The sequence below is a fragment of the Silene latifolia genome, chromosome Y (assembly GCF_048544455.1).
Source record: "Silene latifolia isolate original U9 population chromosome Y, ASM4854445v1, whole genome shotgun sequence".
NCBI classification, from domain to species: domain Eukaryota; kingdom Viridiplantae; phylum Streptophyta; class Magnoliopsida; order Caryophyllales; family Caryophyllaceae; genus Silene; species Silene latifolia.
This window is the reverse complement of record NC_133538.1, coordinates 29,671,912-29,691,901: the sequence shown is the minus strand read 5'-3', so window position 1 is coordinate 29,691,901 and position 19,990 is coordinate 29,671,912. Positions and strand designations below refer to the sequence as shown.

The 19,990-nt window shown below is 41.5% G+C and overlaps 1 protein-coding gene across 1 annotated transcript; it reads left to right on the top strand.

Moving 5' to 3' along the window:
• The first annotated feature begins 3,397 nt into the window (after positions 1 to 3,397).
• On the top strand, positions 3,398 to 4,204 carry LOC141627783 (uncharacterized). Its single transcript, XM_074441004.1, has 2 exons — positions 3,398 to 3,981; positions 4,099 to 4,204. Exons 1-2 carry the CDS (start codon positions 3,398 to 3,400, stop codon positions 4,202 to 4,204), a joined length of 690 nt encoding a protein of 229 aa, XP_074297105.1.
• The last annotated feature ends 15,786 nt before the right edge of the window (positions 4,205 to 19,990 follow it).

Below are 19,990 nucleotides of genomic sequence, written 5' to 3'. Positions count from 1 at the left end.
TTAAGGTGATGCCCTTTGGTTTAACCAATGCTCCTGCTATGTTCATGGACCAAATGAACTGAAATTTTAGTGAGTTCTTGGACAAGTGTGTTGTGGTCTTCATCGACGATATTCTCATCTTTTCTAAGTCCAAGGAAGAGCATGCCGATCATCTTCGTACTATCTTAGAGGTTCTTCGTCATCAAAAGTGGGTTGTCAAATTTTCAAAGTGTGAATTTTGGTTGTCTAAGGTGTCTTTTATTTGTCATGTGATATCCAAGGAAGGTGTTATGGTGGACCCTTCAATGATTGAAGCCGTGATGGAATGGAAGAGCCCGACCGATGTTGTTGAGATCCGTAGTTTGTTGGGTTTGGTGGGTTACTACCGTCGCTTTGTGTAGGATTTTTCTAAGCTTGCTGACCGATGACTCAAATTATGAAGAAAGAGACAAAGTTCTTATGGCCCGAAGCTTGTGAGGAAGCGTTCTAAGAGTTGAAGAGAAGGTTAAGTACCGCTCCCGTTTTGACCTTACCTGAGGATGGAGTTGAGTTTGATGTGTTTTGTGATGCTACTAAGATGGGTTTAGGTTATGTCGTTGTGCAAAATAGGAGAGTTGTTGATTATGCTTCGCGACAATTGAGTGTTCATGAAGTGAACTACCCTACTCATGAAAGACATTACCTCATTGGAGTTCATTGCCGTATCTACATCGATCATAAGAGTCTGAGGTATATTTTCACCCAAAAAGAGTTGAATATGAAACAACGCCGTTGGTTGGAGTTAGTGAATGACTATGATTTTTAGTTTTTATATCATGAAGGAAAGACAAATGTGGTTGCCGATGCTCTTAGTAGAAAGTCAACTCATTCCTTAAGTGCTATCCATGTACTTCCCGATGACTTTTGTGCCGAGTTTCGTAAGTTAAGTTTGCAAATTGTGGAAAGCTGTTTTGATTACCTTGGTGCTATGGTGGCTGAACCCGTTATTCTTCGTGAGATTCGTGATAAACTAGTGGACGATGCTACTTTCAAAAGATTTCAAGCCAAGCTTTTTTAAGGGAAAGCTAAAGATTGTGAGATTGGTGCTAGTGGATATCTGTAACACCTCCATCTACCAAGGAGCCTTAGCAAGACCTTCCTGAGCAGATAAGGGTGTTACCATCACAGTTGCCCGAGGAACAGTAAATATCAAATGTCGATAGAAGAACAATTATGTTTATTTACAAGTTATCAAAATAAAAGATACAACTCGTGACATCTAACAACTACGTGATATTATCTCTTCCATGACCCGTGGAAGACACATCCCTCCAAAGCACCCAGCTAACCTCCACATATCAACCTGCTAAGACCGACTGCTCACCATAATGGATCACGGCAGACACAACACAAGAAAAAAACACAAAAATACCACACAAGGTCAGTAACTGAAGGAACACACAAAACTAAATACAACAAACATACACCCAACACCTCCTCCAATCACCCAACTCCGTCAAATCTCCAAACACCTGACTACACACTAAAGTAAGTAGCCCTGCCAGAATATCAATCGCAACAGAATATCAAATGTCGATAAAAGAACAATTAAGATTTATTATAAGTGCTTAACAAAACTAAAGGTATACCAAAGGTACAACTCAAACTACTATCAGCTATGTGAACTATACTTCTGTCGTGACTCGTGAAAGACTCATCCCACCAAGCACCCAACTATCATCCAAGACATCACCTGCTAAGACTGACTGCTCACCATAAGGGATCACGGCAGACACAACAGAAACAAACAAGAAGACAAAACCACACAAGGTCAGTATCTGAGGAAAGCACACCGACAACTGCCGTCACAATACAGATAAAACAAAACAACCACAAGCCACGTCTTCTCCAATCAATCACCATCACCGACTGTCTACTGGACCAGCCCTGCCAGTGGGGGACCGTAGCCGTTCCCACCTAAGCCCCGCTCATCAAATCGAGCAATAACCCATGTCCATTAATGTGCACATCCCTTATCTAGCGGGTTCCACAAAAGGCGAATCAAGGGCGTGAAGCCACTTTCGCAAGTGACTCAACCTAGCCAGGGACGCACCCCAAAGTTCATAGACAGTTATACAATATTCATAATACTCTACCAACAATCACCAAACCAGAACTCAGTACGACAATTACTCACAACAACAACGACAACCAATTACCTCAACCAATCCACAACCAAAGACACACTAGACAACCAACAGTACTGAGTAGGCGAACCTACCTTTAGTCAACCGCAGCGACTCCACGTCCGATCACATGATACCCATCAACCAAGCAATACGCCTATGCAAACAGTACAATCATCTATTCTTATTATACAACCCTAACTGAAAACAATCAACGACAATGATGATGATGATTATGACATACCTACGCATAGCAAACCGGCGTCAACACTGCTACCCGACTCAAGCAACCCATCCCCACGACATAAGAATCCTCAAGGGCTCCAATGGAAGGAACTATGGTGAAGGGAAGGAGAAAAAATGACATCTAGGTTTAGGGAAGAGAGGCAGAAATGATTTGTGGTTTCACAAAACACGATTTATAAATCCTCGCTGTAAACACGCTACTCGATCGAGTAACCGACTTACTCGATCAAGTGACCGCTACTCGATCGAGCCCCAAAGCTACTCGATCGAGTAACCTCCGCTAGATCGATTGACATACTAACTAAAGCTCACACCACCACCAGACTTTGCTTGTAAGGTTTCCGAAGGTCAAGACATGCGTCTAAGGTCGGTCAACGGGTCCCTAAAAGGACGGGTATTACAGTCTTCCCCCCTTAAAAAGAACTTCGTCCCCGAAGTTCGACTCATCCTCTCCCGCGACACATGGCAAGGAAACCAAGGTCATCACCACCTTTCATTCGACACAGGTTGACACAACTGTTTAGAATTACCATCCCACTATGTGTTTTCATCAGACATCATCATTGTCCACCCTAGCACACAAAACACAACATGATTTATAAATCCTTATTGTAAACACACTACTCGATCGAGCCCCAAAGCTACTTGATCGAGTAACCTCCGCTAGATCGAGTGACATACTAACTAAAGCTCACACCATCACCAGACATTGGTCATAAGGTTTCCGAAGGTCAAGACATGCGTCTAAGGTCGGTCAACGCCAGTCAACGGGTCCCTAAAAGGACGGGTATTACATTTAATTTCTGCTTTATCGTGGGGCATCACAAATGGTATCAGAGCCTTTGTACCTCCCGACGCACACACGTGGGCCCCAAACTTAAATTTTGAACTTGACCTTGAATTATGAATGAGAGATGGGTAGAACTAAGAACCTAAGCTGGTAGTCTTCTTGTGTATGCTATTTGTTAAGTACTAACTTGTTTGATTTCTATTGGTATCTTAAGAAGATGGTGGAACCAAGCAATGTGGAGAATACAATCATGCAAGCCCTTACTCAAATCCTCCAAAATCAACAAGATGCCAATGCTCATATGAATTTCAATATCGCTCAAAAAATGGGAGATCGTCAAGGAAGTTTTGATTGGATTGTAAGTCAACTAGAAAGGAACAAGGCTAGGACTTATGGTGGTGAAGTGGATCCTATTGAGCTTTCCGAGTGGTTTCGTGACATGGAAAAGAATTTCTCCCTTTATGATGTCCAAGATCGAGACAACGTGAAGCTTGCCTCTCATGTCCTTGTGAAGGAGGCCGATAGGTGGTGGATTATAACCGGACCTTCCGCCACTCAAGACCCCACCTTTGATTGGAACCATTTCAAAACTCTTGTGGAATCTCGTTTCTACCCTAAGGAACTCAAGCAACAAAAATTGAAGGAGTTCATTGATTTCAAGCAAGGAGGTCTATCCGTTCAAGCTTTCACCGACAAGTTCACTGATCTTGCTCACTATGCCCCTAAGTTCGTGAAAGATAAAGATGAACGTGTCTACTTCTACCGAAGCAAGTTGAATCTCAAGTTTGAAAGTATTGATGCGTGCATTTTATATAGGCTTTTCAAGTCCTATTTGCATGCATTTCCATGCGATTCCCGTAGTTTTGAGCTACGAAATACCCTGAATATTCTACTTTGGTCGTTTCGCTTTAATTGCAGGAATGGACCTGAAAGAAGCAGAATTGAGCCTTTTGCTATTCTTTTAGCCTGCATTCATGAGATGGAAGGAATTAGAGCGGGAACACTATCGCCTTGGGATGCGTGAAATTATCTCGGAAGCAAATCACACGTCAAAATGAGCTGGTTTAGTAGTAGATGACTCGATCGAAGGTTTTCGCTGACCTAGTCTACTCCATCGAGCAGTTTGGCTGTTGAGACGTCCTCGATCGAAGGTTCTACTGTGTTCGATCGAGAGATGCATAATTGGTGTCCTCGATCGAGTAGTGATGTACTCGATCGAGAGGTTTTTGTTTGGAAGTTGATCGATCGAGTAGTTCTACTGTACTCGATCGAGTACTTTTCCATCTGACGCAAGATTTTAATATCTTGTTATCGTATCTTAGGTTAAATAAATATCTCTCCTATAAATAGGAGAGACTTAATTAGGTTTAGTGGGATGGATCTATCTCTCTCTTTTTCCTTTTCATCTCAGTTTTAATTTGGTTCGACGTTACTTTTTTTCTATTTTTTCGATCTTGTTTGGTGTAATTTCTCTTTAATCTCTTTCTATTTAATTTAATTATCTTTCTTGTTTCTTAATTGCCTTCATTTAATTTATGTTACTTTCCTTGGTTCATCTTTTAATCATGCTTGGTATTATTTTATCTTTTGCTATTGCTCTATTCATCGTCATGCATAGCTAATTCTTTTGTACTAGGATAGGGGAGCCATGATAGTAAAGCAATGATGCGATAATCTGATTAGGTGGTTGTTGCTGTGAGAACTGTTTTATAGCAATATAACTGTAATTATTAGGTTGAATGCATGCAGCTGAAGTAATTAAACTGGTTAAATTCAGATCTAGATCGGCAGAATGGAATGAACAAACCTGTTATGAACAATAGACTACTCTAATGAGGGCGGAAGCTAAATTAGTAGTACTTTAGGGCGGATAGCGGACCGGAAGTACCTTTCCTTCACCCTTCTCACATCAGACCGATTGACCTTACCTTTAGCAGAATTGTATGATATCATGGTGAACCGACATCCTGGCATTTCTCTCTCTATTTTCTCTCAATCCTTTTCACTCTTACCATTTTAATTGTTTTTACTTTTATTGCCTTTATTTTAGTTCTTTAGTTTAGTCAAAACAACTCAAACCCCCCACTTTGTGACCGTAGACAGACTAGATAATGAGTAGATAGTGACCGCCTCCTTGTGGAGTACGATACCCGACTTACCTTTGTTATATTAGTTAGAGCCGGTTGGTTTATTTTTTATAGGGTTGCGACAGCCGTGTCAAATTTTGGTGCCGTTGCCGGGGAGGCAACTATTTTATTTACTTGTTTTATTTATGTCTGTCCTTAGCTTCAAGGAATTTATTCGTTGAGGCAGTTCTTATCTTTTCTTCTAGTTTTGTGTTGATAGGTCCTACCTAGACAGGATTCATGGAGAAAGATCGTCAAAGGGAAGGCTTGAGTACCTTTGATTCTTCTGCCAAGATGTCCAGCGTCTCCAGAATTATAGCACAATTTGAAGCTCAGAATGCAAGATCTGACAAGCTGGAGAGTAGACAATCTTGGGGTGGTCCACCTCAGTTCCATGCTATGGCACAACAGGTGGTCTACTGTGAGAAATATGGTGCTGCGGGACACAATGCTGTCATTTGTCTGGCGGAGATCGACGAAGTCTATGCTTTTAAGCAGTCTAGACAAGATAGTCATTCCTACGCATATGTGCCACCACATCCGCTTCGGCATCATGGCTATCAAAAGCCTCCATTTATTTGGCCGCTGCACCAACAAACCCCTCCTCCTACTATAAAGAATGAAGAGATTGCTGAATTGACGTCTATAGTGAAGGCACTTGCACTGCAAGCGCAAGAGATTATGCAAACTAAAGACGTCATTATCAAGAGACTTGAGACTCAGTTAGCTTAAGTAATTGCCGAGCAAACTTCTAGGAAACCCGAGACAGTCTATGTTGTTTGCACTAGGATTTATATTCCCTATGAAGGACCGGTTCTGCCTATTGATGCTGAAAATGATGGCTCAGATGTTGAAAATACTTTTCAAGAGGATGAGCACAATGAAGCCTCGCATACCCTTGTTCAAAAATTCGATCGATAGCCTTACTCTGCTCGATCTAATGAATTTACTGAAGAAGTACTCGATCGAGAGGATAAAAGTTCTCGATCAAGCACTGAGGAAAACAATATCCTCGATCAAGTAACTCAAACTGCTCGATCGAGTACAATTGTGTGGATAGGGGCCACACCGCGGCGCGCGCGGAGGCGCTTGGATAAGCGTGCATTTGTTGATTCACCACCAATTTTTATGGGAAATTGGAACCGTTCGAATACCACGTGTCATGTTAAGACACAAAGTAGTGACATGAGCACTAAGAACTCGTTACCCTTAGCATTCTATGTTTAGAATGACTCTTGTGGATGCCAATGAACATGGATGTTCACAGAGATCTGGAGTAAGGGGTGAGGGTACGTATTAGGAAATCCTTTTACTGAACACCTAATTCCGCCCGCCTCGATAGCGGCCTTGATGCGTGCATTTTATATAGACCTTTTAGGCCATATTAGCACGCATTTCCATGCTTATTTCGTAGTAATTTTACTACAAATATCCCCCGAATAGTCTACTTTGGTTTGTTTTGTATTATTTGCAGATATGAGCCGGAGAAGATCATAATCAAGCCTAAAACATGTCCCTGCGCATGCATTTAGGAGATGAATTGAGTCAGAGTTTGGAAAGTGCTATTTTGAGATGCGCATTGGAGTAACGAAGTTAGGCGAGCCAAGAGAGTGCTTCAATTTGCTAGTTCCTTATTTTAAGAACCATATATTGAGTTCTACAATAGCTATTAAGGTGATTCTAGTTGGAGTTGAAAGCTTATCCTCTTAGCTTTCCAACGCCACCAACCACGCCCTATTTGTCCAAGTAACGAAGAAATGGCGGCCATTTGAAGTTTGGTGCGCAAAGCAGAGTTACGCGCTGAGCTCGATCGAGAGCCCTTCCTTTTGCATCTTGATCGATCGAGAGCTTATGTACTCGATCGAGAGCTTATGTACTCGATCGAGAGGGGTTATCGCGTGGGCTTTAATTCCGTTTCGTAATAAGGTTTGTTTAAGTTAGTTTTAGTATAAATAAGAGGCGAGAAGTCAGAATTAAGCCTCTCTTACTCTCTCACACCTTATCACTGTTCCTGTAGCGAGGAAACGGAGGAAACTCCGTCTTCCATTCTTATTTATTTTCCGGATCTAAACTCTTGCAATCATTATTTATTGGTATCAATCTTAATTCCTTCTCTCTTTTCTTCTTTTATGCTTTGGTCCTTTATTATGCGTAACTAAATTCCTTGCTAGGACATTAGGGGATCCGTGATTATATTAGATTAGCAATCGATTTTATTATGATAATGCTCATATGATTTTTGTTGTTTTCGCTGCAATTAATTGTTATAGTCTAATTGAGTCGACGCAGTTATTCTATAGATCTCAGTAAACCTTGACCTGGACCGAAAGGTTGGAAAGGGTGAGACTCGTAGCGATACATTAGGACGCGGTAGTGAGGGCGAGAGCTAAGCTATTTGTGTTTTAGGGCGAATTAAGGACCGAAAGGTGACGTTCGTTACCCCTTAAATCTCTTTGCTTGACCTTAGACCTTGATTGCTAAACTGATTAATCATGGTGAACCGACTGTCTTAGCTATCCCTCTTCCCTTGCTTTTCTCTTACTCTCTCGAACTAGTAGTTTAGAAAACCAATTATTTAAAACCCCCACTTGTGACCGAATAAACGAACCATTAAAACAAATATCTTGCCTCCCTGCAGATCGACCCTTATTACTACCTTTTAATAATTTGGTTTTATAAATATTATTTTTGATACTAAAACGACGGTATCAAATTTTGGCGTCGTTGCCGGGGAGGCAATTGCCCTATCTGTTTTTTGTTTCGTTTATTTCTTTCCGCCTCAGGGAATTTTATTCCCTGCGGCAGTTCTTATCTCCTTTGCTAGTGTTTTTTTGATAGGTCTTACAGGTCCTATCGGTGGTACTTCGGAGGAGTCCACCTATGTTCCGTTTATCGGAGCAACAAGTGGTATTTTGTGAGAGATGTGGCACCGTGGGACACGATGCAGTTTACTAGTTTGCAGATCATGACCAAGTTTATGCTTATTAACAGTATAAGCGAAGTCACTATGTTTCGTTCCCACCTTGCAGTTATACACTGCCACATCCGTACTATCAACAAGGCTACCAAGAGCCTTCTTATTCCTATTCACCGCCGCAACAACAAACTCCCCCTCCTGCTGTCCAAAATGAAGAGATGGATGAATTAAAGTCGCTAATAGCGACACTTACTCTTCAAAAGCAACAAGTTGAAGAAGCAAGAGAGGCCTCTAACAAAGGTCTTGTGCATCAATTTGTGCAATTGACAACTGAGCCAGAGGATGTTATTTATGACGGATTTCAATGACTCGGATTTCGAGAAAGTCTTCAATGTTGCTGCTTCTGATTCAGCTTTGGAGTTGGTCGATCGAGAGACTGAAACAGCTCGATCGACTGATTGGGGTGAGGATTTCCCTCGATCGAGTGACTTAGTTGCTCGATCGAGTGGTTTTGTTGAAGAGGGTTCTCGATCGAGAGACCACATTGCTCGATTGATTGGTTTTGGTGAAGAAGGGACTCGATCGAGTGATTTATTCACTCGATCGAGCACGAGAACTTTGGACAAAGACTTTGTTTCATCACCCGAGGTTGTCCCGACTAGCGATGAGAAGGTAAACGAAGGTCATTCCAACGCATTAGAAGGTAATATTTCTTTTGTTGACCCCGCTATAATTTGTGTTATGCCTTCCGTTAATTCATATACTGCTTTTGAATTAACGCCTCCGCCCCAACTCGGGAGCAATTTGGAGGAAAATCGTTCTGTTTCTTCTTGCGCAGGTCTAGTGAAGTTGAAGGACCCGGGAAGGGGATTGCAAGATTCTATCCCGCCAAAGAAGAAAGTGCGGAAAAGGGTTGATAGAAGAGTGTTGGACGCTATAATAAGCCATTTGCCGTCTTTATTCTTTGTGCTTAGGGGCCGATTGTGAAGCTCTTAATGGTGAAATAATCGCATTGATCGGATGTGGAGTAGGAGGCCGTGGATTTGACGAAAGATGGTCAAGTGGGACCTATCTCGCAAACTAGCTGTTCGGGAGACAACCCGGAGTTTTTACTATTTTTATTGTTACTTTTTAAGACTTTCGCTTTTATTTCGTTGTGTGCTTAATAAACTGCGGAATTTTTAGCCTTGGTATTTGGCGGTATTTTTGGGACGTTATTAGTTGATTCTTTGGTACAACTACGCTATTTTGTCGCTTGTCGATGCGACAAAGGATTGATCGAGTCTTTACTTACTCGATCGAGCGACAAAGCCACTGAAGCACTCGACCGAGTACCTCCTTACTCGATCGAGCAGTCCCAATTTACATGCCCTCGATCGAGCTCCTTCCTTGGTCGATCGAGAGAAAAGCTGGCCATATGTACTCGATCGAGCTACTTTGTTTTGTCGATCGAGTACCGCACCTCCCATGTCCGGTTCGGTTTGGGGAGGTCCGTGGTTTTTGCGCGCTTTTGTAAGTTTTCGACTCATCCTCTCTTTAGTTTGCATTTTCTTTTCCTTTACTTTGTACAATGGGGACATTGTACGGTTTGGTTTGGGAGGGTATGCATCCATATCGTGTCCGCATGTTGTTTTTATCGCATTTATGTAATCACGTTTCAATTTCGCATGCATTGTTGTTTAATTTCAAAAATAGAAAAATTCATAAAAATCAAAAAAATTTCGAAAAAACCAAAAATATTACGTTTAATTTTGCATATTAGATTGAGTCGGATTGGAGTAATTCATTGCTGATAATTGTTTTTTTTGCTTAAGCCTAGCATTGTTTCACATCTTTTAGCAAAAGTCTTTTGCAATTTCTCGAATTTCGTTTCAAAATTTGTTGAACAAGTAGACTTGACTGAAATTTTGGCAAACTACATTACTTTCTCGAGGTTTAGAGCGATTTAACCTGGTGTCATTTATGACCAGTTTATTTAGGATTGTGATTAGTTACTCCCTGCATGTCGTGTAACATTAATTTGCACAAGTATGACATTTAGTTGCTTTTTGCCTGCATACATTCGGGTTAGTGGATGGTGTCATAGGTTGGAGAGTACTTGCAATTTCCTTTTTCTCATTCTTACCCATTAACTTCACTTTTAGCCAAAACTGCCAGTTGACCCATAAACTACACCCAAATCTTAGCCTACCTTGCGTTGAGCTAGTTTAGTGTTGTTTTGTGGTACATGTTTATCGTACCTGTTTTGGTTTATATTCATTTGTTATGGAGAATTTGGAAGTTGATGTCGGAATTGGTTATATGGAAATATTAGCTGAAAATCAAGAGATGAAAAAAAAGAGACTGAAAAAAAGGAGGAAAAAATGAAAAAGAAAAAGAAAAGTGAAATTCCCAAGTTCTAATTTGTATTTGTGAGGGAATTGTTAGCGCATAATAAGCTAATTGGCTTTTTGTTTCCGATTCATCTTCTATTTGGATTTTAGTGAGTTTTATGCCAAGGATGGTACTGAGTTTATTATTATTGGAGTAGTAAGTCGGATGGATTTATTTGGTTTGATAGGTTCTAGTTTAACGCTTTAACTCCTCTTATCCAATATTGTTTTGCCCCTTTCTACCCATTACCTCACTTATCCAAACTTTTGCAAGTATTCAGCATGTGATTGATCTTGAACGGTTGGAATGTATGCGTACGGTAGTTAGAATTACTTATCATACTATATTGCATGCACGATTGTGTTGGTCGCAGTTAGGTGAGCGACTGTTATTTCTTCTTTCTCTTTTATATATAATTTGCTTACCATTTGCTTTGTTGAGAGAAGAGTGACCCGGGAGAGTCCAATTTTGAAGTCTTGCAAGGTCAAACGTTCAACATCTTTTTAAAATATGCATAAGTTCGTTTGCGTGACATTGAGCTTTTAGTAGTTGATTCATGAGCATTAAATTGGTTCAAGTCGACGGTTTTCAGTTTGTCCGTGTTTTACTCCTTTCTAGTTAGTCTTTAGTAAATGGCATGAGTTTGCTTGAGGACAAGCAAGGGTTTGGTTTGGGGAAGTTTGATGCATGCATTTTATATAGACCCTTTAGGCCATATTAGCACGCATTTCCATGCTTATTTCGTAGTAATTTTACTACAAATATCCCCCGAATAGTCTACTTTGGTTTGTTTTGTATTATTTGCAGATATGAGCCGGAGAAGATCATAATCAAGCCTAAAACATGTCCCTACGCATGCATTTAGGAGATGAGTTGAGTCAGAGCTTGGAAAGTGCTATTTTGAGATGCGCATTGGAGTAAGGAAGTTAGGCGAGCCAAGAGAGTGCTTCAATTTTCTAGTTCCTGCTTGTAAGATCCATATCTCGAGTTATACAACAGCTATTAAGGTGATTGCAGTTGGAGGTGAAAGATTATCCTCTTAGCTTTCCAACGACACCAACCACGCCCTATTTGTCCAAGTAACAAAGAAATGGCGGCCATTTTAAGTTTGGTGCGCAAAGTAGAGTTACGCGCTGAGCTCGATCGAGAGCCCTTCCTTTTGCATCTTGATCGATCGAGAGCTTATGTACTCGATCGAGAGGTCTAGTGACTCGATCGAGAGGGGTTATCGCGTGGGCTTTAATTCCATTTTGTAATTAGGTTTGATTAAGTTAGTTTTAGTATAAATAAGAGGCGAGAAGTCAGAATTCAGCCTCTCTTACTCTCTCACGCCTTATCACTGTTCCTCTAGCGAGGAAATGGAGGAAACTCCGTCTTCCATTCTTATTTATTTTCCGGATCTAAACTCTTGCAATCATTATTTATCGGTATTAATCTTAATTCCTTCTCTCTTTTCTTCTTTTATGCTTTGGTCCTTTATTATGCGTAACTAAATTCCTTGCTAGGACATTAGGGGATCCGTGATTATATTAGATTAACAATCGATTTTATTATGATAATGCTCATATGATTTTTGTTGTTTTCGCTGCAATTAATTGTTATAGTCTAATTGAGTCGACGCAGTTAGTCTATAGATCTCAGTAAACCTTGACCTGGACCGAAAGGTTGGAAAGGGTGAGACTCGTAGCGATACATTAGGACGCGGTAGTGAGGGCGAGAGCTAAGCTATTTGTGTTTTAGGGCGAATTAAGGACCGAAAGGTGACGTTCGTTACCCCTTAAATCTTTTTGCTTGACCTTAGACCTTGATTGCTAAACTGATTAATCATGGTGAACCGACTGTCTTAGCTATCCCTCTTCCCTTGATTTTCTCTTACTCTCTCGAACTCGTAGTTTAGAAAACCAATTATTTAAAACCCCCACTTGTGACCGAATAAACGAACCGTTAAAACAGATATCTTGCCTCCCTGCGGATCGACCCTTATTACTACCTTTTAGTAATTTGGTTTTATAAATATTATTTTTGATATTAAAACGACGGTATTAGGCCTCTACTAATGATTAGGGAAATTATTCCTATTTGATATGTTATCGATTATATGCATGCAATGCAACATCCAACGTTTTAGTCCTAGCATGTGAATTAAACTATGTCGGTGAACACGTAATTAGCATTCAATTATGTCGAATTAAAATTTAAGAATTAATTACATATGAGGAACAAGTAAATAAACCACCTTATATACGATAAATAAATAGCGATAGATAAATAGCAATAATTAACATTACAATGACTTACAATGATTTACCCGATTTACGTCAAAAATACACTTAAGATGGAATTTGAAGACAAGAAAATAAAATTTAGAAATTAAAGTGACGAAAATAGGGCAGATTAAGGGTGATACTACAATTTTTAGTTAATTAAACACCTAATTAAAGCTACGTCAAAGGGAGAACGGAAAGTTCAGGGACAGAGATCATATCAGAACAGGCGCATCACAGCTGCTTCCCTTGGAAGAGGCGCATCTATTCCTGCGTCCGTTCTTGGGTTGAGCTCTAGCTGTGAAGTCAGAACCGCGGCTAGTTAATGTTCTTTGGTATGTTTTACGATTGATTGGTATGTTTTATGATTGGTTATCGATATTAAACTCAAGTGAAAGTGATTTAGCAGGTTAATTACATATAAAACCGTCATAAAAACGATAAACACGAATTAAAATGAGTGAAAAACGAATTAGATTTATTTACGATGAAGGAAATTGATAAACTGAAAATAAACAATGGAAAACATGTACAAAAGACAAATTCCATAAACTTCATATTGACAAATCGAGTCTCTAAAATCCGAGTTTGATTTAATGACGAAAACCCGCAAATATCGATTTATAAGGGATTTAAGTCGAAAATAAACGTTATAATTAAAAGAGAATATTAAGACATGGTTTATATACAAAGGAATGAAAGAAAATAAGAAAAATAAGACAAAAAGAACAAAACCACAAAAACCCGAGGAAGAAGAAGAAGAGTAGGAGCAGCGGCAGCCTCTGGAAGAGGCACAACAGGTGCTGCGACCCTTCGAAGAGGTGCATCGATCTGATGCTGCGTTTCTTCTCGACTTCTGGTAACTGCTGTTTCGTAAAAAACAGTTTGTAATAAAGGTTTTTAAAGTCGGTTTTAAATGTATTTTTGACGTGAATCTTACATTAATCGATACAAAAATAAAAAATACAATAAAAAGATGGGATTTAACACCCTCACACTTACATGTTTGACAAAACGAGATTAACTAATTTAACGTCAGTGATTGCTAGACTCGAATGTATGTAGAAAGTGCCCTCGTAGGAGGATTTTAGATTAATTGATTGATTGATGTGTAGTGGTCAAATTGGTCGGTCATGCAACGTGACTGGTACTTAGAATGCTCTAAGCTTAGGTGGTCGATTGATCAAGCATGTAGGCGTCGAAAGCTTAGAGCAAGGTCTAGAATGCAAAGAGAGAAGAGAAGGGCGGACACTCGCGTGAAAAATATGGAGACCGTAGGTCTCTATTTATACTAATCAATGTGAAGAGTTATGGAATGACCCAAACTTTGGAAAGAAATAACGTAAATATTCTATAAACAGCGAAAACAGGCTGGAGAAGAGGCGCAGCAACTGCTGCGATCCTTCCAAGAGGCGCAGCACCTGCTGCGTCATTTCCCCAGAGGTTTCCTCATGCGGATGAAAGATTTCCGCATTTCTTTTAGGGAATTGCGGTAGATCTATACTTCCTTATTCCGTAAAATATGATTTATGAGATATATTCTACCAAAAGATATTGAATTAAATCATGGAATAATTATCTGGAATATTCTAGAACATTCCGACTCGGCATTTTAAACGGTTCCTTAGAATGAAGCGGTTTTTTACCTGGACTCCAAATGAACTCTAATTACTGTCAAAACGACCGTATCGGCACGTAGATAACGACCAAGGGGTAGACACAAGTGTTTGAGCTACCACTTGACGATAAACTTACGAACTATCATAAATAGTTCCGCGTACCAAACATGCGGCCCAATCATCACTGGGTGGTTGGCGGAAGGTGTAGAAATGAGGTATCTACAGAGCCCCCACTTTGACTGAGGCTTCGACAAGGCGAAAGTCAAAGTATAGCCATCAGGTAAATCGAAGATTACAACCTGACAACTATGGCGACGCGAGGTGGTTCAAAGGGTCTGAACCAAGGACCTGTCGTCGGGATCATTTTAGAGTCTGTCAACTATCGGGGAGGGTCGTTTAAAAGCCATTAGACTACGTAAGGAAGCTCGCCAGCCATAAGACGAAATCATACCTGAGACTTCTTTCCCGAGATGTTTCCGGAGGTGCGTAGGAGCTGAGAGTAAGACCTAAAAAAATATGTAAGGATTGTGCTAGGGTGTGGGACACCTTTGCCGAACTCCGTGGGGAAACAAATAATATTGAGGGTAGCAGGACGTCGGTAGAAAATGCTGGGGAGTATATTGACGATAATGAACATCTTGATCGTCATGGAAGAAATCTTAAGTGAGCAATACTGCAAAATACTGTTGCGCTAGGGAAAATAAGGATGACTCTGTCTTGATTGAATCATTCCTGGGAAATCTGCTTGCATGTGTTTTCAAAAAAACTCCATCTCTCGAGAAGTGCATCGGTTGTCATGAACTCTCGTGGGGATAATTAATGTATTGATAAAGGTGTGTCTTAAACACCGTCGAGGAAAATAAAGAGGCTTGACTGGTAGTGGCGCGTCCTAAGCACCGCTGGAAATCCACTCGGTTGTTGCAAGCGAAATCCCGATAATGACTGAGAAGCTCGTGAACCGGGTTCAACAAAAATCCATGCTGGGAGATAAAACATCGTGACGGCTTTGCAGTCCATTTAGAAATTACGGGTCCAGACGAAAGGAACGCCCAAAAGAACAAAATATATGATATAAGGTGTCGGAGAAAAGGCGCACAAAATATGGGCCTACAAATAACAAACTTATAACGTACTTTTAGAATTTGAGCTGGAAAGACGCTGGGGAACAGGCGCAGCAAGAGCTGCCGTATTTGGAAAGGGCGCAGCAAATGCTGCGTCATTTCTTGGGCTTGTCCCTGCCTGGGTGAAAACCCGATAAACCGTTTGTTTATTTCATAATAACAAAACACAATTTCTTTTCAAATTCTCTCAAATTCCAACCGAAATTCGTCAAAATGTGATGAATTCGTGCCATAAATCATGACTAATCGAGGTATGTATCACTTTCTTGCCTTTAATTCGCGTTTTTGATTGATTTAGGGCCGAAAATTAGGGTTGCCCCCCCTTTAATGTCGAAAAATTGGGGGTTTAGCCTGTAATGGATTTGTTTGATAAAATTGATATTAGAAATGGATAATTGGCAATATTAGGAACATAACCTCGTATTCTTTTTGCATTTTCGTCAAGTATTGAGCATTTGGCGAAAAATGAAACGGTTTCTCAGCTGTTTCGAAATTTGCTTCGAAAATGCCCTTAGGATTGTCCATTTTCGATGAAATTTGTTATTTTGGAACCCTTGTGTAATGGGTAAACTTGCTATCATGTGGAATTTTCGATTTGTGACAACTCTTTCAGGACACTTTTATAGGGCATAATCGCTATTATAGCGAAATGCTGCCGAAATTTCGACTCAAACCCGCAACAAGGCTTGAACTTAGACTTGACTTGCCCAAACCTTCCACGTATGTGGTCGGGTTTTAAAAGAAATGGCCAAAGATGGCGAGAAAACCTACTTTTAGGGCTTGAAAGTGTTTGAAAGGACCTCACCGAGGCTTATCGTGGCTTGACACGACCTGGTTTACTTTTATTTTGCAGGTCACATACCTTATACGTCGGGGAGGGACCCCATGGATGTAGACTTCAACCCTTCCCTTGGTCTCGTGGGTGGAGAGAGATAAGAGGAGGTGCTCAAGGAGGACGTTGAGGAGGTCCCGAGGAGGGCCAACGTGGGATGTGGTGGCTGCTAGCAAGTGGGTGCATCCAAGTGGGCTGAGAAATGGGATGGTAGATATCTCATTTGGGCGGCAAAGAGCCACTTGTCTTACAGGACGGCGATGAGTCTGGTCGGTTTCAAACTTGTCATATCCTATAACCTTTCCTATTTGCTTGTCGTTTCATTTCTTAGATAACTTCGCTTTGAATTGATACAAGATGCTTGGAACATGAGGTCCTTTTCCGGCTACACGACGATGATGGAGGCTTTCGAAAGACTGGTGGAGAAGGAGAAGGCCATCGTCGAGCTAGGAGCCTTCGGGGCTTTGGTCGGAGTTTGGAGGGCGATTAAGGAAAGGAAGATTCGGGCTAACCTTTGCCTGATTTGAGTTTTCCTTGATCGATACTGGGACACGACCTTGACTTTCCATATGCCTTTTGGAGAGGTCGGGGTCACTTTGGAGGACTACGATATGATCTCGGGTCTGCCGTGTGGAGAGGAGACTTTGGTGTGGCTACTGTTGACGGCCATGAGAGTAGACTCGGACGAGGCTGATCGCCTGGAACCTGGCGCCAGGTGGTGCCAGCGTTTCTGGGTTGGTGCCGAGTTCTTATGTCAGGGACTACTTTATGGGTAGGACCCCAACGAGGGTGAGGATAGATGGGAGGATGGTGCCTCCTCCTCCATGCACTGATAAGTAGAGGGCTCATCTGTGGTTGTGGTGGTTCTTGTCTTTGATTTACCTTGGAGACAAGGAGGAGAGGCTGTCGACGAAGGTTCTTCCTTTTCTGTCTGACTTGAGTAGCCTGGGTTGGTGGGACTGGGTTACTCCTGGCTTCGCGGTCCTCACTCCCTACATGAGGGCTATGGTACGTCCAGAGTTGATGGAGAAGGGGACTTCTCCTGCTACTGTTGGTCCTGGACTCTTGTTGGAGGTATGAACCTTTCTTTTGCATTATGAAAGATCATTATTTTTTCATTTTTTATTTCTATTAAATTATGAAAGATCATTATCGTACAGAATGATTATCTTATCTGCAGGCATGGGTGTACTCGTACATTACCGGCTTTGCGCCCAAGAGGATGGAGCCTGAGTCGAGGGCGTACCCTATCGTGAGGTACTGGGTGGTGTGCCGTAGGAAGAGCCAGCGTTCTTCTTACGACGTTTGTTGGAGGGGCATGAATGCTCTGAAGTTGGAGGACGTAAGTGCCTTTGATCCTTATTTGATTACTTTTCTTTTTCTATCTTTTATTTTGAAGTGATCATATGAATGATCCCCCTCCCCACTTAGAGCCGATTATAGGAATGACCCCTTGTTTTCTTATTTTAATGGGTGCCTAGACCTTGGGAGGACTACTCTGACGCTCCAGCTTTCGTGGCCGAGGTCCTTTGTCCCAGGAGCTCGAGTCGGCTGTTGCTAAGGACGTCCATGGGACTGTGTGGTACCTGGGCGAGCGTTTGACTCGACAGTGCTCTCGTGACACCTTCACGGTTCCCATCGATCCTCCACGGACAATGTTTAGGGAGCCTTTTGAATCTGAGAGAGAGGCCGACTTGGCTGACACTAGTGGCGACGCCCTCCTTCTTACTGGCGAGGAGTACTCCGAGTTCGTTCACCGGAGGTTGGCGTACTGGCCGATCGTGGTAAGTATCTTACCTTTTCCTTGTTTTTGAATTCATTTGACAAATGACAAACGATCGTCAAATAAAGAGCCATTTGAACCTTGTAGGAGACCGAGGTGGCAGACGTCGAGCCCGCAGCTTACCCAGAGACACTCGAGTACACTGACGCAGCGGGCATGACATCGATCTTAGAGCTCCGCGACTTCGCCGAGGAGGTGACCGGCGCTGGCTTCGAGGAGTGGTAGCACCTGGTGAGGAGGGTGAGCCCCCATCTTTGGCTGTCTTCATCATTTTATCATATAAGAATGCATTTGTTCTCTTTTTTTCACCTTCTTTGTATTCAAATGCAAGTGGCACTGTCTCGGTACGTGGCGCTGTGGAGGGTGGCCAACCGGCTGCGGGCTACGACCATCGAGGCACTCGTATGTGGCCGAGGACGACAGGTATGAACCTCTCATTCCCTATTTCATTTTTTAATTTTGTTGTAATTTCTTGCATTTTTGAAAAGCTTGAAATAAGTTATTTCTTCATTTGTATGCAGAGAGAGCGTGACTTGGAGCACGAGCGTGACCTGGAGCGGGAGCTGGCGGAGTCCCGGGAAGAGACGGCTCGTCTGTTGAGGGAGCTCGAGGTCAGAGACGCCGAGATCGCCGCCCTCGAGGCGACTGTGGCTGAGTTGAGTGGCGACCAGGAGTAGCTGTCCTTCTTTTGTTGTTGTCTTGTATAAATTTTCTACATTTTGGACTTTTCGGACTTTGTTTTGGGCGAGATCCCCCAATTTGATGTATACATTTTCTTTTGGTTGTGTATATAATGGCGTGAGTGCCTTTGCTGCTGGGTGTTTTCTGTTCCTGCAGGTTAGCTTAAAAGAACAGGTTTGGTAGATGACGGTTTGTGCCGTCATGCTGCCGAAATTTACATAGAATTTAGACGTAAAACATGTGCATATAGGTGGCCTAAATTGGCGCAAAAATGAAAAAAGTAAAAAAAGTGCCCAAAAGTGAGCGAAAATGACAAAAATGTCCAAACAATGCGCATAAATGCCCAGAAATGAGCAAAAATGACCGGACATTAGGGAGGGCTACCCCCCAAAAAAGAAATTAAAAGGAATGTATAAGTGTGAAAAAAAAGACAGCAAAAATGCCCAGAAAATGCGCAAAATGACCGGACAGTAGGGAGAGTTACCCCCTAAAAAAAATTAAAAGAAATGGCTTAAGTGTGAAATGTATTGAAAAGAGGAGTAAAATGATTCCCCTAAAAAAAGAAATAAATAAAAAAAGGGTAAGTGTGCGCGTTTCGCGAAAATGTCGACTTTGTCTCGAAAAGCGAACCCAAAAAGAAATCGGAAACATAAACTTGGTAATTTGACGGAATTACAAAATTTAGATCCTATAGGAATAGGAAATTATAGCCGGAAGCAAATTAAGAAAGATCCAAAGCTGAAAAACAAGGAAAAGGGCCTGGGGAAGAGGCGCAACAAGAGTTGCGGCTCTTCGAAGAGGCGCAGCTGATGCTGCGTCATTTCTCCAGTTTGGCAGAGCTCGACAGATATTAGGAAATAGCGAATAGTATAAATAGAGACTTCGGGGAAGCTTTTATTCACATAATTTATCCTTCTTTCTTCCGTCTATTACATAAAAGCTCTCATATCTTCTCAAAAATTTTCCAAAATTATGGATGCCTTTGAAAACTGTCTCAAGGAGTGGACGAATGAATTCACAAATTTTGAGAAACATGACATGGGTGCTTTTAATATGGGATCGATCTTGAGTCTCAAGTTACTGAAAGTTGTGAA

Bases quoted from the DNA above. Each gene is read 5' to 3' on its own strand.
- LOC141627783 (XM_074441004.1), top strand. From the start codon at position 3,398: ATGGTGGAACCAAGCAATGTGGAGAATACAATCATGCAAGCCCTTACT. The intron at 3,982-4,098 runs GTGCATTTTATA...CTTTAATTGCAG, and splicing joins AAGTTTGAAAGTATTGATGC to GAATGGACCTGAAAGAAGCA.